At 36.5% G+C, this 21,998-nt stretch overlaps 1 protein-coding gene across 3 annotated transcripts in view; it reads right to left on the bottom strand.

The window, feature by feature from the left end:
* Nucleotides 1-6,538: 6,538 nt before the first annotated feature.
* Nucleotides 6,539-21,998, bottom strand: part of LOC149541765 (delta-1-pyrroline-5-carboxylate synthase-like) — a 214,169-nt gene continuing 198,709 nt past the window's right edge. For all 3 annotated transcript variants that reach the window (XM_089796874.1, XM_089796875.1, XM_089796876.1), the window contains one exon: nt 6,539-7,022. In XM_089796874.1, the coding sequence (XP_089653000.1) occupies nt 6,944-7,022 (79 nt within the window). In that variant the 3' untranslated portion in view covers nt 6,539-6,943. The remainder of the gene's footprint in view (nt 7,023-21,998) is intronic.

The raw sequence follows: 21,998 nt of genomic DNA, 5'->3' as shown, positions 1-21,998 counted from the left end.
GGACCTCAATAATGCATGCATGCCTTCCCTTGTATGATCTAAACTCTATTCATAGTTTATATTGTTGTGTAACTATTTCTCTTCAATAGATGTGATACATTACCTTCTAGCATCATCTGTCTAGCTACTTCACTCACTATTATATTCCTTATTTCTACTTATACCATTTTGTTGTGGACTTTTAGGAGTTGAAACGTATCTTCTAATTGCATTGTCTTCACAAAACTTGTGAAACTAATTTGATGGAAAGTTTACTCCTCTATCAGATCTCAAACATCTAATCCCCATACCATATTCATTCTCAACCTTAGCCTTGAATATCTTAAACTTATTAAAAGCTTCTTATTTTTCTCTTAAAAATGCAACCAGCATCATTCTTGTAAAATTACCAATGAAAAGAATGAAGTACCTTTCACCATAGAATTTCCTTGTTTTTGTAGGTTCACACAAGTATGTCTGAACAATCTCTAACTTCTCTAATGTAGTTAATACTTTGTTGGGAAATGAATTATTCTTTTGCTTAGCCATCACACATTCATTGCACATCATGTTAGAGGGTTTGACAATCTTTGGTAGATTTTTAATTGCATTATTATTGCTTACCTTAATAATATTATCAAAGTTTATATGACAAAATCTCCTATGTCACAACCAACTATCATCAACTTTAGTAACCGAACAACTTATCTCAGTAGGATCCAACTTCTTAATTCCAACTTCAATAACCAAAATAATAAATAACAACAAGAGATAAACCATACACAATAGCATAATGATTTGTTAACTGGGAAAACCCTTGATCAAAGGGAAAACCCTAGGCAGGATAGCACCCACAAAATGATGTACTAATATAAATTTTCCTTGTTAAAGCATGTGACCCTATTAGGAGCCAATTACAATGCAATTAATACATTATTTCATGTTAAGAGACTTTGAACCCTTGTGAAAAGGTTCCAATGCTATTGAAGGTTGATAGAAAGAGAACTGAACCATTATTCAAATTCCTTTTGTCAACAATGAAGAGTGAATCTTTAGGATAACATCTCCAAAAGTTGAACTGAACAATATTGCAACTTAATTGCCAATACAATTCTTTCGAAGTCCAAATTCAGCATCAACTCTATATCTGCTCTAATTTGAACAAATTTTCATCCTCAACACACATATATCACAGCATAGGCATGGTACAAAATCCCTCTAACTATAAAGGAAAATATATTTCCTTTAAACGTTGTCCTAACAACTAATTAGGTCAGCATGTTAAGGCTTTCCCAACACATAATGATTGCATAGTAACTCATTCATGCATGCATTTCTTCTTAAGCATCAATTTAATTATTACAATAGTGTTCCCACATGCTATAATATGATTAATACACCATCCAATAAAGATCAACATGTTCCACTAGCACAATTATCTAGCAGTAAAACATATCACACATTTTACTTTTGTGACCTCTTCATGATAATCTCCAAGATATGCTATCACAGAGATAGCATCAAGAACATATCTTTAACCACGATCCATGATTGGTAACCTTCATTCTATCTCCCTGATTAGATACAAACAAATTACCAGCAACTATCTTTCACTAAATTTCTTACATACTACCTGTTACCAGTCTTCATCAAATGAACTATAACTCATCCAATACTTCATGTAAATGTAAGTGAACATAGATGTAGCATATATACTAATCCATGAATGCAATCCTAAGCTCACATACCTTAACCTATTCTATGCCAACTTCATTGACTCAACATACCTGTGATGTACAAAATCTTTTTCTGCCATGTACTAAAACATATATGTTGTCATCAAGGACAAATCTTTCATCCATACAACACATTATCAACATATCTGAGTGTCAACTAGACTTGTAATCATAACAAATTCACCTCATCCAACATAGTTCTTTCCATCTCTCTCCACCACCCCATTTTGTTTAGGAGTTTTTGTAACAAAATATTGTCTTTTCATTCCATGTTGTTCACAGTAATCCACAAGCTCACTTGAAGTATACTAACTACCTTATCTAGTCTTAGACTCTTTCTCCTCAAATCTAATTATTTTTTCACCATCTTCCTAGAAATCTTAAACTTGTCAAAAGGTTCAAACTTATGTTTCAAGAATTTTACCCATGTCAATCTTTTATGTAAATCTACAAAGAGCACACAATACTTATCTCCATGAATTGATATTATCCTCATAGGACACATAAATAAGTATGTACAAGTTGTAAGGGACTAGTAGAAGAATACTCTTTTGAAGAAATCTATTCTTAGTTTGTTTACCATGTTGACCTTCGCAACTATCATTTTAAGGTTTATGAATAAGTGACACACCTCTCACATTATGGTACTTTCTGACTTTGATCAAGTTGTCAAAGTTCAAATGCCCAAGCCTCTTGTGCCATAACCTCCTTCCACTATCTATCCTATAAGAGAAATGTTAACATGATTTTTATTTGGATGGAGTATATGAAGGTATGTTGGATGGAGTCTAGATACAACATACTTATGATTTGGTGGACAAGCAATACTCATCTTCCATTCATCGACATTGAGTTTACATGTGTTAAGAGCTCATACTTTCTCAAGGCAGATGGTTCTTCAAGATATCACAAACATCTTAAATTCTAGTTTGAGGTCCTTAGCCAAGTTATTGAGAAGGTTGGACCACAAAATATCGTCCAAGTAGTGGCATATGCAACAAATGTGTACAAAGTTGCAAGGAATCTTGTCGAGGTAGCCTACAAACATATTTGGTGGACTCCATGTACAATGCATTCAAGGACATGGGAAGATTGATTGGTCAAAGGAATGGTTAGCAATGTGAAAGATGTGTATCTATGACCATCACACATGAATGCACTCTTCAAGACTTTCGTGAAGGAGTTCCTAAAAATAATTGAGACTAGATATGCATCATATTTCTTTCTCTTGGAGAGATTGTTTGTGTTGCAAGAGACATTGCAACTCCTAGTTTGACAAATGAGTGCAACCAATGGGTTGTGACCAATACATAGGAGGGCAAGAGAGGGACGGAGATAGTCAAGAAAAATTTATTTTAAAGTGATACAAAATACATTGCCTTGATCATTTATGTGGCTTCCCAAGTGAGCAAATATGGTGATGGGATGTGCCTATCCTACAAGATGTGAAGGAGTGCATTGATTATGTGTTTGACCAGATGAGGGATGTTATGCAAAATGGTTCTACAATAAGCACATTAGATCAATCATTTAACAACACTCCCTTGCATATGACATTGTATGCATTAAATCCAAAGTGGTACATCCCTAAGCCTAGTAGAAGTACACAAATTTTGGCTGATGAATTGAAGGCAAGGACTTCAAGTGCATTAATAAGATGTGTGATTCTCAAATTGTTGTCCAAGTTTTCACTGGGTGGACAATGTTTGCCCCTCATAAGGGTTATTCAGATGCAACAAATATGGATATAGAAACAATGGCACACAAGGGCCTAATTTTGTGGTGAAAATGTCATGGAATACAGGAATCAAAGATTACAACAGTAGTCATTCCTCTGAAATCTCAAGTTTCTAGCTCTTCGATTGTAGAGAGGAATTGGTCTACTTATAGCTTCATCCACTTTTTTAAGTAGAATAGACTTGACTCTAAGTGAGCAGAGAAGCTAGTGATCATACATAGTGTCTTGTGTATCATTTACTGCAAAACATGTGTGTACAAGGAAAGCCGAACAACACAATGGGATATGTAACCAAAGGAGAAAACACGAATTGGTAAGGATGACAATTCAACAACTTCATATGTAGGCTTGGTTGGTGTTTATTTGGCAGATGTAGACCATAATGAGTCTAGTAATTTCAATGATGAGGGGTTTGAGTTGAGGGATGATTAGAGGCTTCCCTTCACTACTTCTTGACATTTTATACTAGTTTTGATATCATTGTAATTTTGTCTTTATTATAATTTTGATATAATAGAGATGTTTCATTTGTCAATTCAACAATTTTATTTAGTAGTTTAATTTTTAATTAGTAATTCAATATTTGATGTTCAAAACTTCAATCTTCATTTTTCTTTTTTCAAGTGTTCAATAGTTGGCATTTGCAATTTTTCTCATTTACTTCTTATATTGGTATACATCTTTTGATAACTAGCATTTCAAGTAATATATGTATAGTATATAGGATAGATGCACTTATCATCGGCATATCAATGAGAAGACAACTAAGTGTGATAAGCTATGGTGGTGATAAATTTGTGTGCATTATTTCCAAAACTTATTAGCAATAAATTAGTGATTTTTTGCCAACATATCATCAATTTATCAATGATGTATGCTTTAAATATCAGTTGCAAGTGCATAATTAGTTTTGACGTCAAAACAAAAAAATCATTTTGCATTGTCAATTGTATTTCGCTACCCATGCAAAAAACAAATGAAGGTTTTGACAAGTGATTTTCAAGGATTTAGATTGATTTTTAGCAAATTTAAAGAGGCTTTTGAAGCAAAATCAAATTCACACGTATGTTTTCAAATTTCTTTTTCCATTTTTTTAATTCTTTATATCCTCTTTGTTATCATTTTATTAATTCTTTGTATCCTCTTTGTTACATCTAGGTTCATAGAAACTATATAAGAGCATTTCCTAAGTACTCTAAATTGTTCTAGAGTATGATGAACAAGATTTAACAGCAATTTTAGGAAAGAGACTACAACACACAAATAACGTGTAACTCGCTCATCTGGGAAGTCTTGAGTTCTAGTCTACTTGAGCTTAACACGTAATATAATTAATCTCAACAAATAATAGTAATGATAATAAATATAGACTTCGCCCCACAACCTATCAAAAAAAAAGACATAACTTGGAATTTTTGGAGCTTCTTTTTCATTGTTTTCTCAATAATCTTAGTCTTTTCCTAAAACATTCAAATACTAATACTTTTTTCAAATTTTAACTATGTTTAAAAATATTTAAACTATTTCAATTTGTTTTCGTTTTTTTCAATTAAAATATAATATATTAATTTGCAGTTTCAATTCGTATGCATAGGTTGAAATTTCTTCAAATGGCAATTTAACATTCTTCCACAACTAAGTCTATTTCAAGGTCTACAAGTGCTCAATAGGCATATGCACATCTGGATATGTATGCATGCATCCTTAAGGAGCTAGATATATAGGTTCGAAGTATGTCTTTGAAGGACCCATAGCTAATTCTATAATTTGCATAAATTAAATAAAAATAGACAAATAGATCAATCTTAAAATGCGTTTTCACGCTACTTTCTTCACTTTTCAATATATATTTTTTTAGATGTTTGGTGACAAAATTGGGGTGGAAATGTCTCAAATTGATCAAAACTTGCCTTGTGAATCTTATTTCAATCTTATAATTTATCTAGTTGTGTGTACAATTGGAGCTTGTTCAAGGCCATCCACACAAAAAAGAGAAACAAGATAATGCAAAAATGCCTCAATGGCATTGTCTTTGTGAAATATAACCTTTATTTGAGCACACGGTAGAGGAAACATTAACTAGTCCACTTAACTTGGATGACATAGATCCTTACCATGATTGTACATCATAGGAGCAACCTTTCTTATTTATAGAGGATAAGATCTACAATTTGAAGAGGCGAGTTATGAAGGATGGTTGATTCACAGTGGGGTGGAATGACATTGAGGAGAATGAGAAGGTTGAAGATGATGAGGAGTTGTTTCTAGAGCCTGCACCATCTACATCCTAGATGGAGTTAGTCATAGCTAGTTGCATGGAGAGAGGAGGTATAGCCACAATGAACTTCTAGGACTAGATCCACATACATTCTATTTAGTGTTTACTAGAGTTGCTGGGATGGGAAAAGGGAGATGCAGACATTTTTTATGTTGTATCTATATTCACTTGTGGTTTTACAAAGACAATTTCCTATTTTAATTTAGTTCATACTATCAAGCTACTAGTCTTTAGCATTCCACGTGGGATGTCATTTTGTACCCTATTTGCATTTAAATATATCTATAGCTCGTTATTTACTCAATTACTAACTCATTAGTTGCACCTCCTCATTGAATTTTGCAAAAAAATTAAAAAATTAAAAATATCTAATTAAATTTTAGCATTTTGTTAAGTTGCCATTCTTTTGCCAATAAGTTGCCCAAGTAATCACCAATATTTTGCCAATTGTTTTTTTGGCCCTTGATAACAAGTCATTGCTAACAATATTTTCGACTATGATAGATGGCATATACAACACAGCCCCTCTTGCAATTGCCAAATCAAGGCTCTTTGTCCCCCATCTTAGAAACCCATGCCCATCCCCAAGACCCAATGTGACACTAGTACAATATAATATAAAAATATGTAAGCTCAAGTTTTTAACTTGAAATTAACCTCAAGATGTGTCTGTCGGCAATATGTGGTAAAGAAATATAAAGCTGCCAGAAAATTTTTATAAATATATGAAATGACTAATAAATTACAAATAATATTCTATAAGAAATATGGAACCCAAGATAACACATTTTTTCTCTGAAAACATAATTGAGGCTACATAATGATAAGATACTATTTCATTACAAATACAAACAAAGATAAAAGTGAGAAATACCAATACAAGTTTTGTGCATTCACTACAGAGAAAAATGCACACCATCAACAACAGAGAGATTTTGCTTCGCAGCATAAGTGCTCAGCCCACTCCTTAAGTACCCAAGAACAAGAAATTTATCTTATTATGAGAGTTTATGATACATACCATAGATAACATGATTAAGCGGATTCCTTACCAAGCAATTACTTATACTTCAACATGTCAATAATTTCTACTCAGAGTAACATTGAATATCAGTTTTTCAAATTACAACCATTAGCAAGATCTGTATGTGAAATAGGTACTTCCGCAATGTCACCATTAGCAACATCAAAATTCTTTGAAGCTTCCTTTCTTTAATTAAGAGGAAGATCCTTGTGTGTGTACGTAATCCCACGATCACCATTAACTATTTGTCCAGTACCTCTCAATAACCTGAAACAATACAATTAAGAAATATATACATTTAAATAAAAAGCTTTTAGTGAATATCAAATCACCATGAAGTTCTAGAGTTCCTAGCCAAACTAAATGTTGGTGATGACGAAATTTGAGAATAATTCAACATTTTCCTTAATGTGCAAGACTAATACAAAATCGTTTTATGCTTGTTAAAACTTAAGAAAGTCATAGTTACAACTACAGAAAATACTTCAAACAATTTATCGCTTTCTTCTTCTTAGTGTAAAATAAAGAGAAAATGGATTAACTTTGGGCTTACCCTTACAATAGGAAACTTGTATTGTTGTTTTCGGACAATTTCATTATTGTTAAGTATCAAAGATCCAGCAACACATTTTTAAAATTGATGTTTTAACATTTCTCTACATATTCAACCAGAAAACTTTAGCAAACTCTTTGGTTTGGGTGAGAGACCCATCAAACTTGTCCAAGCTTGGTAAAGTACATGAAAGCCATTCAAACTTGTCCTGAGCTTATTAAATGACATGAAAGCCATCATTAGTATTAAAAAAATACTTTGAGAAAAGTAGTTTCTACTTCCTGTTTAATGCATTCCAAAGTGAAATTATATTAGATTCAAGCTTACCCTAGTTAGAGGAAATGGGCATTGTTGATCCCATCAGTTTTTTCATGTAAAATATTAAAAATCGAGAATCATGTCTCAATGGACCATTGCAAATATCAGATCCAAATGTTATAGATTTGCTACTTTCGTCAGAGACAGTGAAAATATTTATTTTTAACATATGTTAAACATTAAGTCCCAGCAGTTATCTCAACCAGTAAACCACAGAGATGCCCCCTCTCCCAAAGAAACCCCATGTTTTGGGGATGAGAAGGGGACATCCTATGTAATGTCCCCTACGAGGACTCGACTCAATTTATTTTAAACTTCTTTATTAGGGTTTGGAGTGTACTGTCCATCATAGGATTACACTGGGGTCCCATGGAAAGGGGCTTCCTAAAAAATAGAGCTGGAGTCACTCACTATCTTTTAGGGATTCTTTATACCTAGCGGTATCATGAATCATGTAGCCTACTTAAGCTTAAAATTTTAGCTCCAAAATTTTAGGAAGCTGGTGGCCTCATGGAAATAATAAGTTCCCTCTTCTCTATTTTGTGCATAAAAATAACTAAAAAAAAAATCAATTTCCTTCTAATAACAAAAATTGAAAATTGAAAAGAGGCAAAAAGCATCCCTAAGCCGGTGGAGCAATTTCTAGCACCCCCCTCCCTTTTCACCCGCTTGGTGAAAAGTAGGGGCTCCTATTTTTGAGGAGAAGATTTCAAATAATCTCATAGCAAAATAAAATTATGTTAATAGGACCACCCGCTTCCTCAAAAATAGAGCTTAAGCCCCCCTCATGGGACCCTTGCTTTAATCATTTATCTTACTGGATGTAGGATATCTTTAACACTAATATTCAATCTTTGTAATGCCCCCACTATCAGGACTGGACTTAATTTATCTTATTGTAATGTACATGATAGGATTAGTCATTTATCTTATTAGATTTAACTTTAAGATATCATTAATACTCATATTCAACCCTATTACTATTTTAACTTTTTAAGGAAGGAATAGATGTTATCCAAGATGCCTAAATACCAATTTTACAATGGATTCCCTCAAAGTTTATAGGTCCAAGTCCGCATCACAAAGGCTTATCGAATGCTGACCCCTATAGGCCATATCCTGGGACAAAGATTCGTTGCTTGGATTTATAGAAGCCCCTCCTCGGTAACATCACAAACTTCCCTACTATTAATGAAATGGTAACAGGATTGAAATATATTTTTTGTATACACTTACTAATGATTTATATATATATGAGAGTAATAGGATGCAGATATAATATTCTGCAATTCATCATTGATTTATAGATAAATAACCCCCTATCATTATGTTGTCATATGATACTTGCCAGCCAAATAATACAATGTCAATTCTCTTTTTATAAGGACCATTGATGTGTATTCTTTCTGAATACATTGTATAAATAATAATCCCTATTCAATGGACTGAACCTATTCCTATTTGTTGGTGGGGTTTTCATCAAAGATACGTCTCCCCATAAGTAATCACATCCCTTTAAAACCATTATTTTATCTATACATTATCAATTTATCAGCTGCTTCTCTAATTAACATATCAATCAGGATGATCATCTTAGTAATGATTCATAATCTCATACTTGTCTAAATAGAGTAATTATTATTATTCATATAGTGATAATACATTTTATCGAGGTGAAGAATATATCAAAATTGATTGCTTATAAGAATATATATGTGAATGCCGAGGATGAAGGGAGGATAGGAACCGGAAGCGGCCATGTTAGGGTTTTGTTGCCGCTGGATTGTGCATGCATAGGGAGAGTGCCCCATTTCTCTTCAATCTGGTGTGACCTTTTGTAGATACAATATTCTGGACGATTATTGTCATGCAGGGTTTGCATTTATTGTGGAAAACAAATTTTAAGAGCTTTTTTCATCATCTATATATCAAAGTTTGTTTGCCTGGCTCTTCTGGCTGCAAGTGGGGTTTCCACAAATCTCATTCTTCCTGGAGCCTCTAGTTGCGATCGATCTTCTCCTAGGGCGAGGTCACAGGAGAAGGAGCCATTTTATGTTAGTGAGCGCCAAAAGTTGAATAAAGTTAATGGTTGTTTTCCGCGTAGCCAGGATCGGCCTATGCTGGTTATTCCTCCAGAAGCAGTAATGGAGGATGTGGACTATTTGGCCACACATGAATTGATATGTAAGTTTCTTGGTATTCAGATTTCCCTGGCGGCTCTGGAAGCTTGGATTCACCGTACATGGCAGGTGGAAGGTGATATGGATATTATGTTGGCTAGGAATAGCTACTTTTTGGTGAATTTCTCTTGCATGTCAGATCGGAACCAGGTCTTTGAGGGAGGCCCATATTTTTATGATAGTGTAGGTCTTTTTGTCAAACCCTGGCATTCGGGGTTCAATTCTACTAAGGATCTTCCTTCGAGAGTTCTTGTTTGGGTCCTTCTGCCGCGACTTCCTTTGGAGTTATGGAGTGAGGATATCTTGCGATAGATTGCCTCTGTGCTTGGAAAGCCGACTGCTATAGCCCATCAATCTCTGGACAAAAAGGTTATTTCCTATGCCCGTATTTGTGTTGAAATTGATTTAAATAATCCTTTGCCAGATTCTCTAGAAATTTGTCTTGGCTCTTCTTCTTGGATCCAACAGCTAGACTATGAATCTATTCCCTTTCGTTGTTGCATTTGTCATGTGTATGGCCATTTACAGCGTCAATGCCCTCAAGCCTCCAAAGGCAATGGTACCCCTATTGGGTTTTCTGGCCCACGGATGGCTAATGATGGTAAGGGGAATGGTCAAAATGTTAGTGGAAAAAGAACAGTTCAAACTGATAGTGCAGGTAAAGGGAAAGCTCAAATGAACACTTTAAGTCAGGGACCAGGGCCATCCAGTACTATTGGTCCCGATAAGGATGGTTTTATCCCAACTCAAAACTGTGCTAAGGGACGGGGTCAGAAGCAATCTCATCTAGATCAGCAAGTGGACTCAGGGTTTAATCGTTTTGAGGTTCTTGACAATATGGTTATAGAGTAAACTATTCCTACAGAGGCTTAGTGTGCAGCTACTGGTTCAGAGGGGAGGAGTTCTACTCTTAGTGGCAACCAAGATGTTGTAGTTCAGCATATGCCGGAGACTTCTATTGGCCCTAAGTCTGGAGCCCTTGTGGTTTCTCCTGCTCCACAGGAAAAGGATGTTCTTCTGGCAGATTTGGTTAAAGATGTGTTTGCCTCTGGTAAAAGAAAGGGATCTTCTCTTGCTTTGGGCCTAATGCAAAGGCCATTTAAGAAAGTCTCTTTTGCTACTCCCTCAAGAGTTGGGTGAAAGCAGGATCAAGAAAAAATTAAACTTACAAGAGCTTTACTAGTAGAGTCTAGGGTTGTCAAGACCTTGGATGAGCATTTTCCCCACTGTACTCAATGATTATTCTCTCATGGAATGTGAGGGGGTTGAATAGCATCCCCAGACAAAAAGCTATTCACAAGATAGTGGTTGAGCATTCTCCGGATATCCTTTGTATCCAAGAGACCAAGCTTTCAGTGGACTTCATGTTTAGATGTGCTCCTAACATTTGGTTTCTAGGCCAATGTCAGTGCGTTGGTGCTTTGGGGAGCTCTGGTGGTCTTGCCATCTGCTGGGATCCAAGAAAAGTTACGCCACTTTACTGGGTCTCTTGCCTCTCGGCTCTTTCAATGGTTGCTTCCTCTCTAGAAACTAGAGAGATGATTCTTGTTACTAATATGTATGCTCCTATTGATCTCCCTGGCAAGTGTAGGCTCTGGGATCATATTAGGCATGTTAGAAGCTGTCATCCTTTCTTGCCTTGGATTGTGGTTGGAGACTTCAACTTTGTTCTCAATTTAGAGGAGAAGAGGGGTGGGCTGGCTCGCTTGGTTCCTTCTGAGCTTCTTCGACAAAATATTGATCTTTTACATCACTCTGATGTCAAACCTCTCTATGGGCTCTTTACTTGGGACAATCGAAGGGTTGGAAATGATGCTATCTCAAAACGCTTGGATAGGTTCCTTGTTTCTTGCTTTTGGAATTCTGGCTCTCTTTCACTCTCTTCTGAAATTCTTGATTGGAGAGGTTCTGACCACTGGCCTATTAAGCTCACAGCGAATTATGTTGCTGTCCCCAAGAAGCCTCCCTTTAAGTTCCAGCTGATGTGGCTTCGAGACTCTTCTCTTCATGACTTAATGGCTCACTGGTGGAGACAGGGAGGCCCTGCCTATGGCACTGCTATGTTCTACCTCTCTAAAAAACTTCAATATGATAAAAAGAAGTTGAAGCATTGGAACAGGAATTGTTTTGGTAATCTCCCTATTATGAAAAAGAGGGCTTAGGATCGTCTTGATGTTATTACTGGGCAAATTCGGGCTCTGGGATTTTCAGAAGCTCTTGGCATTGCAGAATCCCAAGCATCTACTGATTTAGTTGAGTGGGATCTTAGAGAAGAACTTTATTGGAAACAGAAGGCTCGAGTTGACTAGCTTTAGGAAGGGGACAAGAACACTGCATTTTTCCATAAATCTGTGCAGGCTTGACGTTATAGGAGGTACATTTCTTCTCTTGTTGCTTCTGATGGGAAACGTCTAACTTGTTCTCAAGTTGTTTCCAGGGAAGCTATTCAGTTTTACTTTGCTCTCTTTTCAGATGATTTACCTCCAACAGAGATTGAGGAGAATACTATCTTGTCTTGTATTCCCTCCGTTGTGACCAGGGAGATGAATGATTCTCCTATGAGGCCAATTAGTATGTCTGACTTGGAGGGGGTGGTCTTCAACTTGCGGAAGGGCAAAGCTCTGGGGCCTGATGGCTTCCCTGTTGAATTCTTTTAGGAATTTTGGGATATTATCAATCATGGCCTTTTGGATGTGGTTCAGGAGTCATATTCAAACAAAGAAATGCTTCGGGCCTTGAATGCTACTTTCTTAGTCCTTATTTCGAAGAAGGAAGAGGCTAATCAGTTGAACTTTTTAGGCCCATTGCTCTTTGTAATGTGGTCTATAAAATCATCACTAAGCTCCTAGCAGAGAGGCTTAAAGTTTGCCTTCCCATGGTTATCTCTGAGGAACAAAGGGGTTTTGTGGCAGGAAAACAAATTTTGGATGGGGTGGTTATTGCTTTGAAGCTATTCACTCTATGTGTACTTCCAAGGAACGTGCTATGTTCATTAAGCTTAATATGGCTAAGGCTTATGATAGAGTTAATTGGGATTTTTTGCGGAAAGTTCTTCTAGCTTTTGGCTTCAGTCAAGACTGGGTTAGATGGGTTCTTAGCTATGTTACTACTCCTTCCTTCTCGGTCCTCCTTAATGGTGAACCGACGGAGCTTTTTGGGGCTTCTAGAGGTCTTCATCAGGGAGATCTCATCTCTCCTTATTTGTTTATCATTATGGCTGAGGGACTTGTTAGACTTATCAAGTTTCATGTTTCCCAAAATTTGATTCAAAGATGGCAATGGGGAAATGGTTTGTTTGCTCTTTCTCACCTCCAGTTTTTTGATGATACTACCCTTGCTGGGAGAGCTCAAATTCGGGAAGCTAAAGCCTTTCGGCTCACCTTGGATACTTAAATGGCTGTCTCTAGGCAGAAAATTGATGACCACAAGTCCTTTATTTTTTTCTTCAACACTCCTGAGCCGATCCAGCGGAGGATTGCTAATATCTTGAGATTTCAGATTGCGTCTCTCCCTCTGACTTACTTGGGGGTCCCTATTGTGGTGGGTAGACAGCCTAGGCTTTTCTGGCAAAGCTTGCTTGACAAACTTCGACAAAGGGTCAATCATTGAACTCACCAATGGCTCTCTACTGCTGGTAGGGTGACACTCCTTCAATTTGTAATTCAGGCTCTTCCCATATATAGAAGCATGGGTCAAGTTGCCCCAGTGTATTTTCTTAGGGAATTTGATGCCCTCTCCCGCCAATTTCTTTGGAGTGGCAATTTGCAACATACCAAATGGAGCCTCATCAATTGGGATACTGTTTGCAGGCCAAAAAAGGAAGGAGGCCTTGGCCTTCGGTCTGCTATCTTGTGCAGTCAAGCTCTTGCTGCCAAGCTCTATTGGCGTTGGTGTACTAGTCAGTCTCAGCTTTGGGCTCGTATCCTATCACACAAGTATTTACCTGGTGTTGAAACTTCAGATATTTCCAAGTTTTCTCTTGAGGGAAAAGGCTCTATGGTGTGGAATACCCTCAAGATTGTTGCTCACCTGGTGAAGAGAAGTTTATTTTGGATACGCAACAGAGGCACTGAGGCTCTATTTTGGAGTGATTCTTGGAATGGGCATCCTCCTCTCCTTTCCTCTCATCCTCACTTGCAGGCTCTTTGTGATTCTTTCCTTTCTGCTGGATGGAATAAGGTGGCTCATTATAAGGAGGCTTTTAACCTGGGCCTTACTGTGGGTTATAGATGGAAGAATTTTTCTGATTGGCCTCTGGGTGGCTCACTGGGAGATCAGTTGGAACTATCTCCGATATTGGCTTCTAGGGAGTGCAGCTCGTTGCAAGAACCTGATGTTTTGGCTTGGGGAGGTGCTTCTTCTGGCAAGTATTCTGTTTTTTCTGGGTACCTTGTGCTGACAAAGCAACTTTTTGGTGAGGTGGAGGTTCTTTGGTGGAAGAAAGTTTGGAATAGTTTTTCATGGCCCAAGTGTAACTTTTTCCTCTAGATTTTGGTTTACAATGTTGTCTTACTTGGGATAATCTCTGCAAGCGTGGCTTCCAGGGGCCTTCCATCTGTGTTCTCTACCGCAATAGTGATGAGACTGTTTCTCACCTTTTTTTCCAGTGCCCCTTTGCCAACCAGATTTGGCACTTTTGGTGGAGTGTGTGGGGATGCACGTGCTGGCATGTTTCCTCTTTGTCTGAATTCTAGGACCGTTTGGGCCATTCCCCTTCCAAGACTTCTTTTTTTCAGGTTGCTTGAACTATCAGCCCTTCCCTTATTTTATGGCATGTTTGGCTTGAGAAGAATAGGAGGATCTTTCATGATTTGCAGTTTGAGATCAGGCACTTGTGGGGGAAAATTCTTAATTCTCTTCAAGAAACACTCCTAGCTAAATGTGGCATCGGTGGGGGTTTGGATCCTACTGATGCTGGTATTTACTCTCGTCTCTCCTTTCCTCTTCAGAGTTGGACTCCCTTGGTCCCCCACACCCGCTCTAGGAATAGAGCTAAGCAACACTCTCAGCGTGTTAATCGTCAAGGACATTGGTCTCCTCCTGAGGCGGGCACTCTTAAAATTAACACTGATGGTTCTTCACGGGGAAATCCTGGTCCGGCTGGGATTGGGGGAGTTGGGCGGGATAGTTCTAGTGATATTCAATTTCTGTTTTTTATATACAAGGGTCGCCATACTAATAACCTCATGGAAGCCCTGGCTATCTTGGTTGCAGTGGAACAGTGTTGTCAACGTGGCTGGAAAAGAATCATCTATGAGACTGACTCGCAAGTGGTTGTGAACTTATTGCATAAGGAACCTTGTGCGTGTGGATTGGCATTTGGGTCTGGTTATTCAACAGATCATTCACTTATGCAATTCTCTGGATTCTGTGTCTTTTATGCATATCCCTCGTGAGTGGAACGGTGTGGCTAATTGTCTGGCTAAACGGACCTCAGAGCAAGGGTCGGCTTGGAATATTCTTGATCATAGGATGCTTCCCCTTGATTTATCTCAGATGCTGGTTCAACTTGTGGACCAGGATAAAGCTATGTAGTTCTTTTTGTTTTTTGTGTTGTTCAGCTCTCTTTGATATTCAATAAAAATTTTACCCCTCTTTTAGTGAGCATTTTATCGAGGTCTCATTCATCACTATAAATTATAGCTCTATATTATTCAGCATTTAATAGAATTTCTAATTCATGTTCTACACAATAGCTTCTAAGTATCTTTCGTCCTTTAACCAATCTTTGTTCATGTCTTCTAGGCACTCTATTAATGATTATGCTGACTCGTGATAGAATAAGGGTTAATCACTGCAACATTTGATTAACGGTGATGTAAATCTTTGGATGTCAAATATAGCCCAGTGGTCAGATTGAAATATGGAGTTCGCCCTACCCGCTAATCTTTGTAATAGTCAAAGCTAGATTATTATCCCGTCTCTTTATTAAGATCAGTTCTCATTAAATGTTGTTCTCTTAATACAGGTCGCTGATTTATATTGATTGTATGTAATTTGGTAAAGTAATATATTTAATATAATGAATATAGATAAATTATCAGTAATTCTTGATTAACAATATAATTTACTAAGCTAATTTAGTTAATGTATATAATTATTTATTATTAAAACTATTTAAGAGCAGAACATGACCTCCTGCCACTGCCGCCCACGTGCCCGAAACATCTCTGAGATGTCAAGGATACTGGGACATCTTCAAGGATGCCCAATAGCCCCTCGACCAGCCCAAGAATGGCAGGAGTCTCCCGTCCTTGGGGGTGTGTGTGTGTGTGCACAGTTCTGTTTTAGTGCCTAGTGCTAAACTCTAAAGCCATGTGGACCCCATCTATGCCTCACTTCACTACATTTTGACATATTGTATTCATTTAGTCTAATCATCTTTAGGACAAAAGTCTCCAATTTGAGATTTCAATTGTCAAATTTTATTTAGTATTCAAATATTCAAAAATTGTTCAAGATTTTAGCAATCTGAAGTTTCAATTGAAATGTAATTCTTATACATCTTTTTATAACTAGTTTTTCAAGTACTATATGTTAATCTCATAGATCTTCTGCAAATGTATATTCAGATTTGATTGAGGCAGATATTACTAATGTTTACTGCAGGTCCAGTCCTCTATATTTGATCTTGGATAATTAATAATATCTCTGCTATGTAATTCGGAGGAAGTTGAATGCTCGGAAGATCAGACTGCTATATATGTGTGTCTTCCAAACTGCATTCACAACCCGTACATATATCCTATCTAGGGGGTATGTCCCTCAAGGGACATAACCCTTGGCATTAACAAACAAATTGTTATCCCTAAGCCGACGATCTTTAGTAAATAAATTAGTTATGACTAAGCTAACCAATAACAAAATAAGGTATTTGTCTAGAAATCGTCGGCACCTTTAGAGACAATATATATTAATTTGAATGCCATTCATTAAGAATATATGTATAGAAGAGAAGGTACGAACTGTACCATCAGACCTGTAGGTTTATCTAGGTTATATTCTTAACACTCCCTCTTAACCTGATAATCCTACAAAGAGATATCCTATCTAGCAACATCAATATAGATGTTTAAGCAAGAATTAATACTCTATATATGTATGTCTCTTCTTAGTATGTGATATCATAGAACACATGATACAAAGTCATATTACTAAATCTGTGATATGACAAATCACTGCTACTAGTGGTAAGACACATGTGACTCATAGAAACTGGTATTTCTATATCACAACGAGATCCAGAGTTTAAGATCTACTAGAATATAGGATAAACCTGGAGAATTCTAAGATTCTTCCTTTATCCAATTTGTGACCCATGAACACAACAATGTCAATGTCACAATACGATCTAAAACTCATTTGAATCTTACAGTAAAAATCTACTGTTTAGTACATTATCTAAGAGATTGTCATCTCTCATAATGCCTTTTACACAAGTATTCATTATTTCAAAGATCGTCACCTCTTTAAATAATGATTACACATGGTGGAGCCCACAACAGTCAATAGTCTGACAAAAATAAAATTGTCATAAGAATACAAAATAATTCAATCATACCTGGATCTTTCCTGAGATGACCACTCTCAGAGAAGTTTAATAAGAATATCTGCTTTCTAATTTCCAGTACTTAAGGATGAAGTCTAGAGAATAATTAAATTCTCTCTTTATCCAAGTTGTGATTCATAAACATTGAAATGTCTCTTTCACAACACAATCTTCAATCTATTCAAGATTTGCCAGTAGTCCTCTATTGATTTAAAAACACCATAAGAGCATTTGCTATCACATCAAATTCGTGCTGGAAGATTCTTTTCTATTACTGCCAAACTGTTTGCTGAAAAATGCTTCCACCGTGATGTTTATAAAGGTAGGCCCATCAGATGGTTGCTCACTTTAGATTTTCAAGACTCTTACTAAATATCAAATCTTCCGAGCTGCTTATTCAAGTTTGCTTTGATGAGATGTTAGATTCCCTCTAAATCCAAAATTCTTTCCTACAAGAACAGTCTTCAGAAAACAAAATCAAGGCATATACTCTTCTTATAATAAAAAAATACGAATGAAAGATATTATAGACATAAGGTAAAAGAACAGCTCAAGTACAATAGATACTTATCTTTCCATCATAACCTTGATGAAAGCTTTTGTACTTTATGAGTGTATACCATCTTGACATGGTGCACTCAATTTGAGTTTGTATAACCTAGATCTTGGGGAGTCAACTCGAACTTCTAGCTACTCTCTTTGACATATAACCTTCTTATAAGATGATACTTATGATTCTCTGCTACAAATTCTTTATTACTCAGGAATCAATAAAGCATGGTCTTACTTGCTCTGAGTCAAGATTCACTATTGCAGATCATTTAGCTTCTCCTTTTGTCAGGAAGGCATACCATGCTAATGATCTTAGTGTCAAAGGATGATGTCACTTTATTCCCTCCTTTCTAAAAGAACCAGTACTAATAATCTAAATAGTCATAAGGTTATATAGAATGCATCTTTTTTAAATCCACAATCATTAACACTCCCTCTTGGACTTGAGGAAAGATCATAAATGCCTTGAGTAAAATATTCTGATATCACATATAATATCATGAGTATTGGCCTCCTAGAATATCAACGATATTCACCAAATACTCTTTGAGTAATGGCCTTCCAGAATGGTAGATAGTCACCAAATATTACAATGAATTTTGTGCTTGACTATAGTCTCCAACAGCCTGATGTAATCTCCTTTAATATTCCCGACCTGACAAAGTCTTACCAAATGTATCTCCCATCTAGAGATCACAACCTTCATTTCTGGCCAATACCATAGAATTAAATATGCTAGAATCTGATTTAGCTAATTTCAATACTCCCTCTTAGCTAGAGAGGATTCAAAACATTCAAAATATTCACATAAACAAGTTATGGCATTCTCAAAGGGTGATATTGAACATCATGGACTTTCTATGATACCATCTTGCATACTCGCAAAGGATGGATCTACCTAACATTGCCCAAAGAGGGTGGGAGATACAACTAAATGTATGAATGAAGCAGTCTACATATCTCTCATCTTCCTATTGCATTCTTCTTATGAAAAGTAATTGCTCCTTGGTAGAAGAATACTTAAATACATCTGGTACTCTAACCTTGGTGCCATCCTGAAAGCTTTTCACAGAGATTAATAACAGTCCAAGAGAAATATCAATGCTTGAATCATTCATGATTCATTATCCAAATAATATAGCATGAATTAATAACAACATGAAGGATTGAAGAGCATTATTCAACCATAAAGAATACTTGTCTCTTCGTACTTCTTGGTCCGTCCGCAGTCAACAGATATAAGCATTCAGCAACATAGAAGTCAGACTAGATCACATGCTCAAGTCCACAGTATATTCTGAAATCCTTTACTCGTATTGATCTTGAAGTAATTTCAAGTGCAGACCCATCTCAGTTCATTATGTTTCCATTAAAATGTGAAGTGTTGCTAGTCTGAGTACTGAGACTTCCAAGAATATCGAAGGTACCCCTCATTTGTGACCCCTGCTCCCTGTTGACACTTAAAACTTGCAAACTGCTGCTATTCTCAAATTGTTTGTGAATTTACAAATGTAACAATCAAAACATATGGGTCAAAGGGTTTCACGTTAGCTACTTCAAGAGTCTCTAATATTGCATAAGCCAAAGTAATCCTTCCATCCAAATGAATTCAACTTCAAGGTTAATTTGAATCCACATTGGATCAAGATAGGGAAACCAGAAATTTTCCTTATCAACCACAAGCAATATTTGGCTTGACTAATGATTTCTCAAATATAGCTGCCTAGTTATCTAGTCATCTCCAAATATGGAACTTATTCAAAGAAAATTCTCAAGTGTGTCATGAATGGCCATTCACTAAATGATCTTTTCCTTCAACTTGCTTTCTTTCAACATGTAATGTGAAAGCCAAGACACTTTCTCAATACATTTGTATCCCTTACAGAATGATAAAGTCATTCATGTTGGTTTCTTAGGATTGATTGTAGATGTAGCTATTTTAAATGCTCATTTCTTAGTTCAAAACTTTCCTTACAACATACCAATGGGACCCATGCTTAATGAATTTCCTTTTATTTTGATGCACGGTAATAACACCCCCATTAACGTCGATGCTTGTGCACATTTTGACCTCTTACGATCAATCATGATATATAGATTTGGTTTTTTTTGCCAATAGAGCCCTCCTTTCTTTTAATACTGTGCGTGTACAAGACTTGCCTGTTATATATGGCATGTGGCAGTGACTTAATGTTTAACCTCTATCCACGTCACCCTCCTTGCCGGTTACCCTCAATAATGTTTTCAATGTACTTTTGGTTCCCTTTCGAAGGTCCATTATGTCTTCTTATTAGTCTAGTTCTTACCTTATTTTAAAAAAGGTTAATCGACGTGACGATTTCTTCACCGACCATTATGTGTTTTCAATCTAATTTGAAAAATAAACTTTACATTTTATTTCTAAACGCACTCTACTATTTTGTCTTCCTTATAAGATGTCCAATTTTCCTGACTTCTCTCAGGCTGCACTGTATGCATTTGCTAGGCACCGCAGTCACTTGGTTCATCATGAATATGGAATCTACTATATCATTCTCTTTCAGAGAGACATGCATAATCTGGTGAGTTTGTTGGATGATGTATTATGGGTAACTTGTGGAAGAAGTTTATGATATAGCAAGAGCACAAGCTCATCGCATTGATTCCAATGATTTCTAGGTACTTGTCCGCCGTATTCCTAGTTGATTGAATTTGGAGGTCTAAGATTTATCTCATTGGGTTCTTCTTCATGCCAGTTTTCTTCTTTGCCCTAGACCCAATACAATATCTTTCATTGTGGCCACCAGATTATTTCATGCCCAGCTTCACTTGACTTGCAATGGTATCTTTGTAGGCGCAATAATTGAAGTAGTTGCCTTTATCTATGTCATCCAACCAGAGGTACTTCACAACTCGGGTGACCTCTCAATTCCCTTCTCTCTGCATTACCAATTTCTCTCTATCTACTTACATTTGCAGTCTCAACCTGGCTCTGATACCATGTTAATCTCATGGATCTTCTGCAAATGTATATTCAGATTTGATTGAGGCAGATATTACTAATGTTTACTACAGTTCCAGTCCTTTGTATTTGATCTTGGATAATTAATAATATCTCTGCTATGTAATTCGGAGGAAGTTGAATGCTTGGAAGATCAGATTGCTGTATATGTGTGTCTTCCAAACTGCATTCACAACCCATACACATATCCTATCTAGAGGGTATGTCCCTCAAGGGACATAACCCTTGGCATTAACAAACAAATTGTTATCCCTAAGTCGGCAATCTTTAGTAAATAAATTAGTTATGACTAAGTTAACTAATAACAAAATAAGGTATTTGTCTAGAAATCGCCGGCACCTTTAGAGACAATATATATTAATTTGAATGCCATTCATTAGGAATATATGTGTAGAAGAGCAGGTACAGTCTGTACCATCAGACCTGTAGGTTTATCTAGGTTATATTCTTAATGCCCTCCTCACCGTCATCCCTAAACTCGGGCCCTTAGTCCCCCATCCCAAAGTTTCGTGGAGCACTAATATGAACACAACTATATATAGATATACTATATATGCAACAGAATTTCTTCATATTTTAAAGTTTTTTGTAGAATTAATAGATAGTGTATACATTTTCTTTTATTAACTTCTATTTTTCCAAAGGACTTCCAAGTGATCTGCATCTTATCAACACTGGTCTATCCCAGTATTGAAGTGGAATAGTGTTCTTCGAGGATGCCTTGAGGTTTTTATCTTGCTCTTTTAATGGAGACATCTTGTGGTCGCAAAATGGGGATGAAATTCCCCACCATGCCCTGGTCAGCAACCCCATAGGACGTTGGCCTTGAGATGTCCCCACAAATGCAGGTTCAGTGGAGATGTTCTTATCTACTAGCAATGCCCAAGATCATCCTTAGGTTGTGTAGAGAACATGTACAGTCCCTCAACCATCCCCAGGAGAACAAGATGTACCCACATCAAAAAACCAACCTACAGAATTTTTTATTATAAAAAGAGAAACATAAAACCCTAAATATAAACCTAAAAGGGGACCCCCACTTACCCCAACCTAATCAAATCCTCTATTGCATTGACCAAAAGTGGAAGAG

The sequence above is a fragment of the Cupressus sempervirens genome, chromosome 8, assembly GCF_028749045.1.
Source record: "Cupressus sempervirens isolate cs-2001-9-10 chromosome 8, ASM2874904v1, whole genome shotgun sequence".
NCBI classification, from domain to species: domain Eukaryota; kingdom Viridiplantae; phylum Streptophyta; class Pinopsida; order Cupressales; family Cupressaceae; genus Cupressus; species Cupressus sempervirens.
Note: the sequence above shows the minus strand (reverse complement) of the source record. Positions and strands in the feature narration are given on the sequence as shown.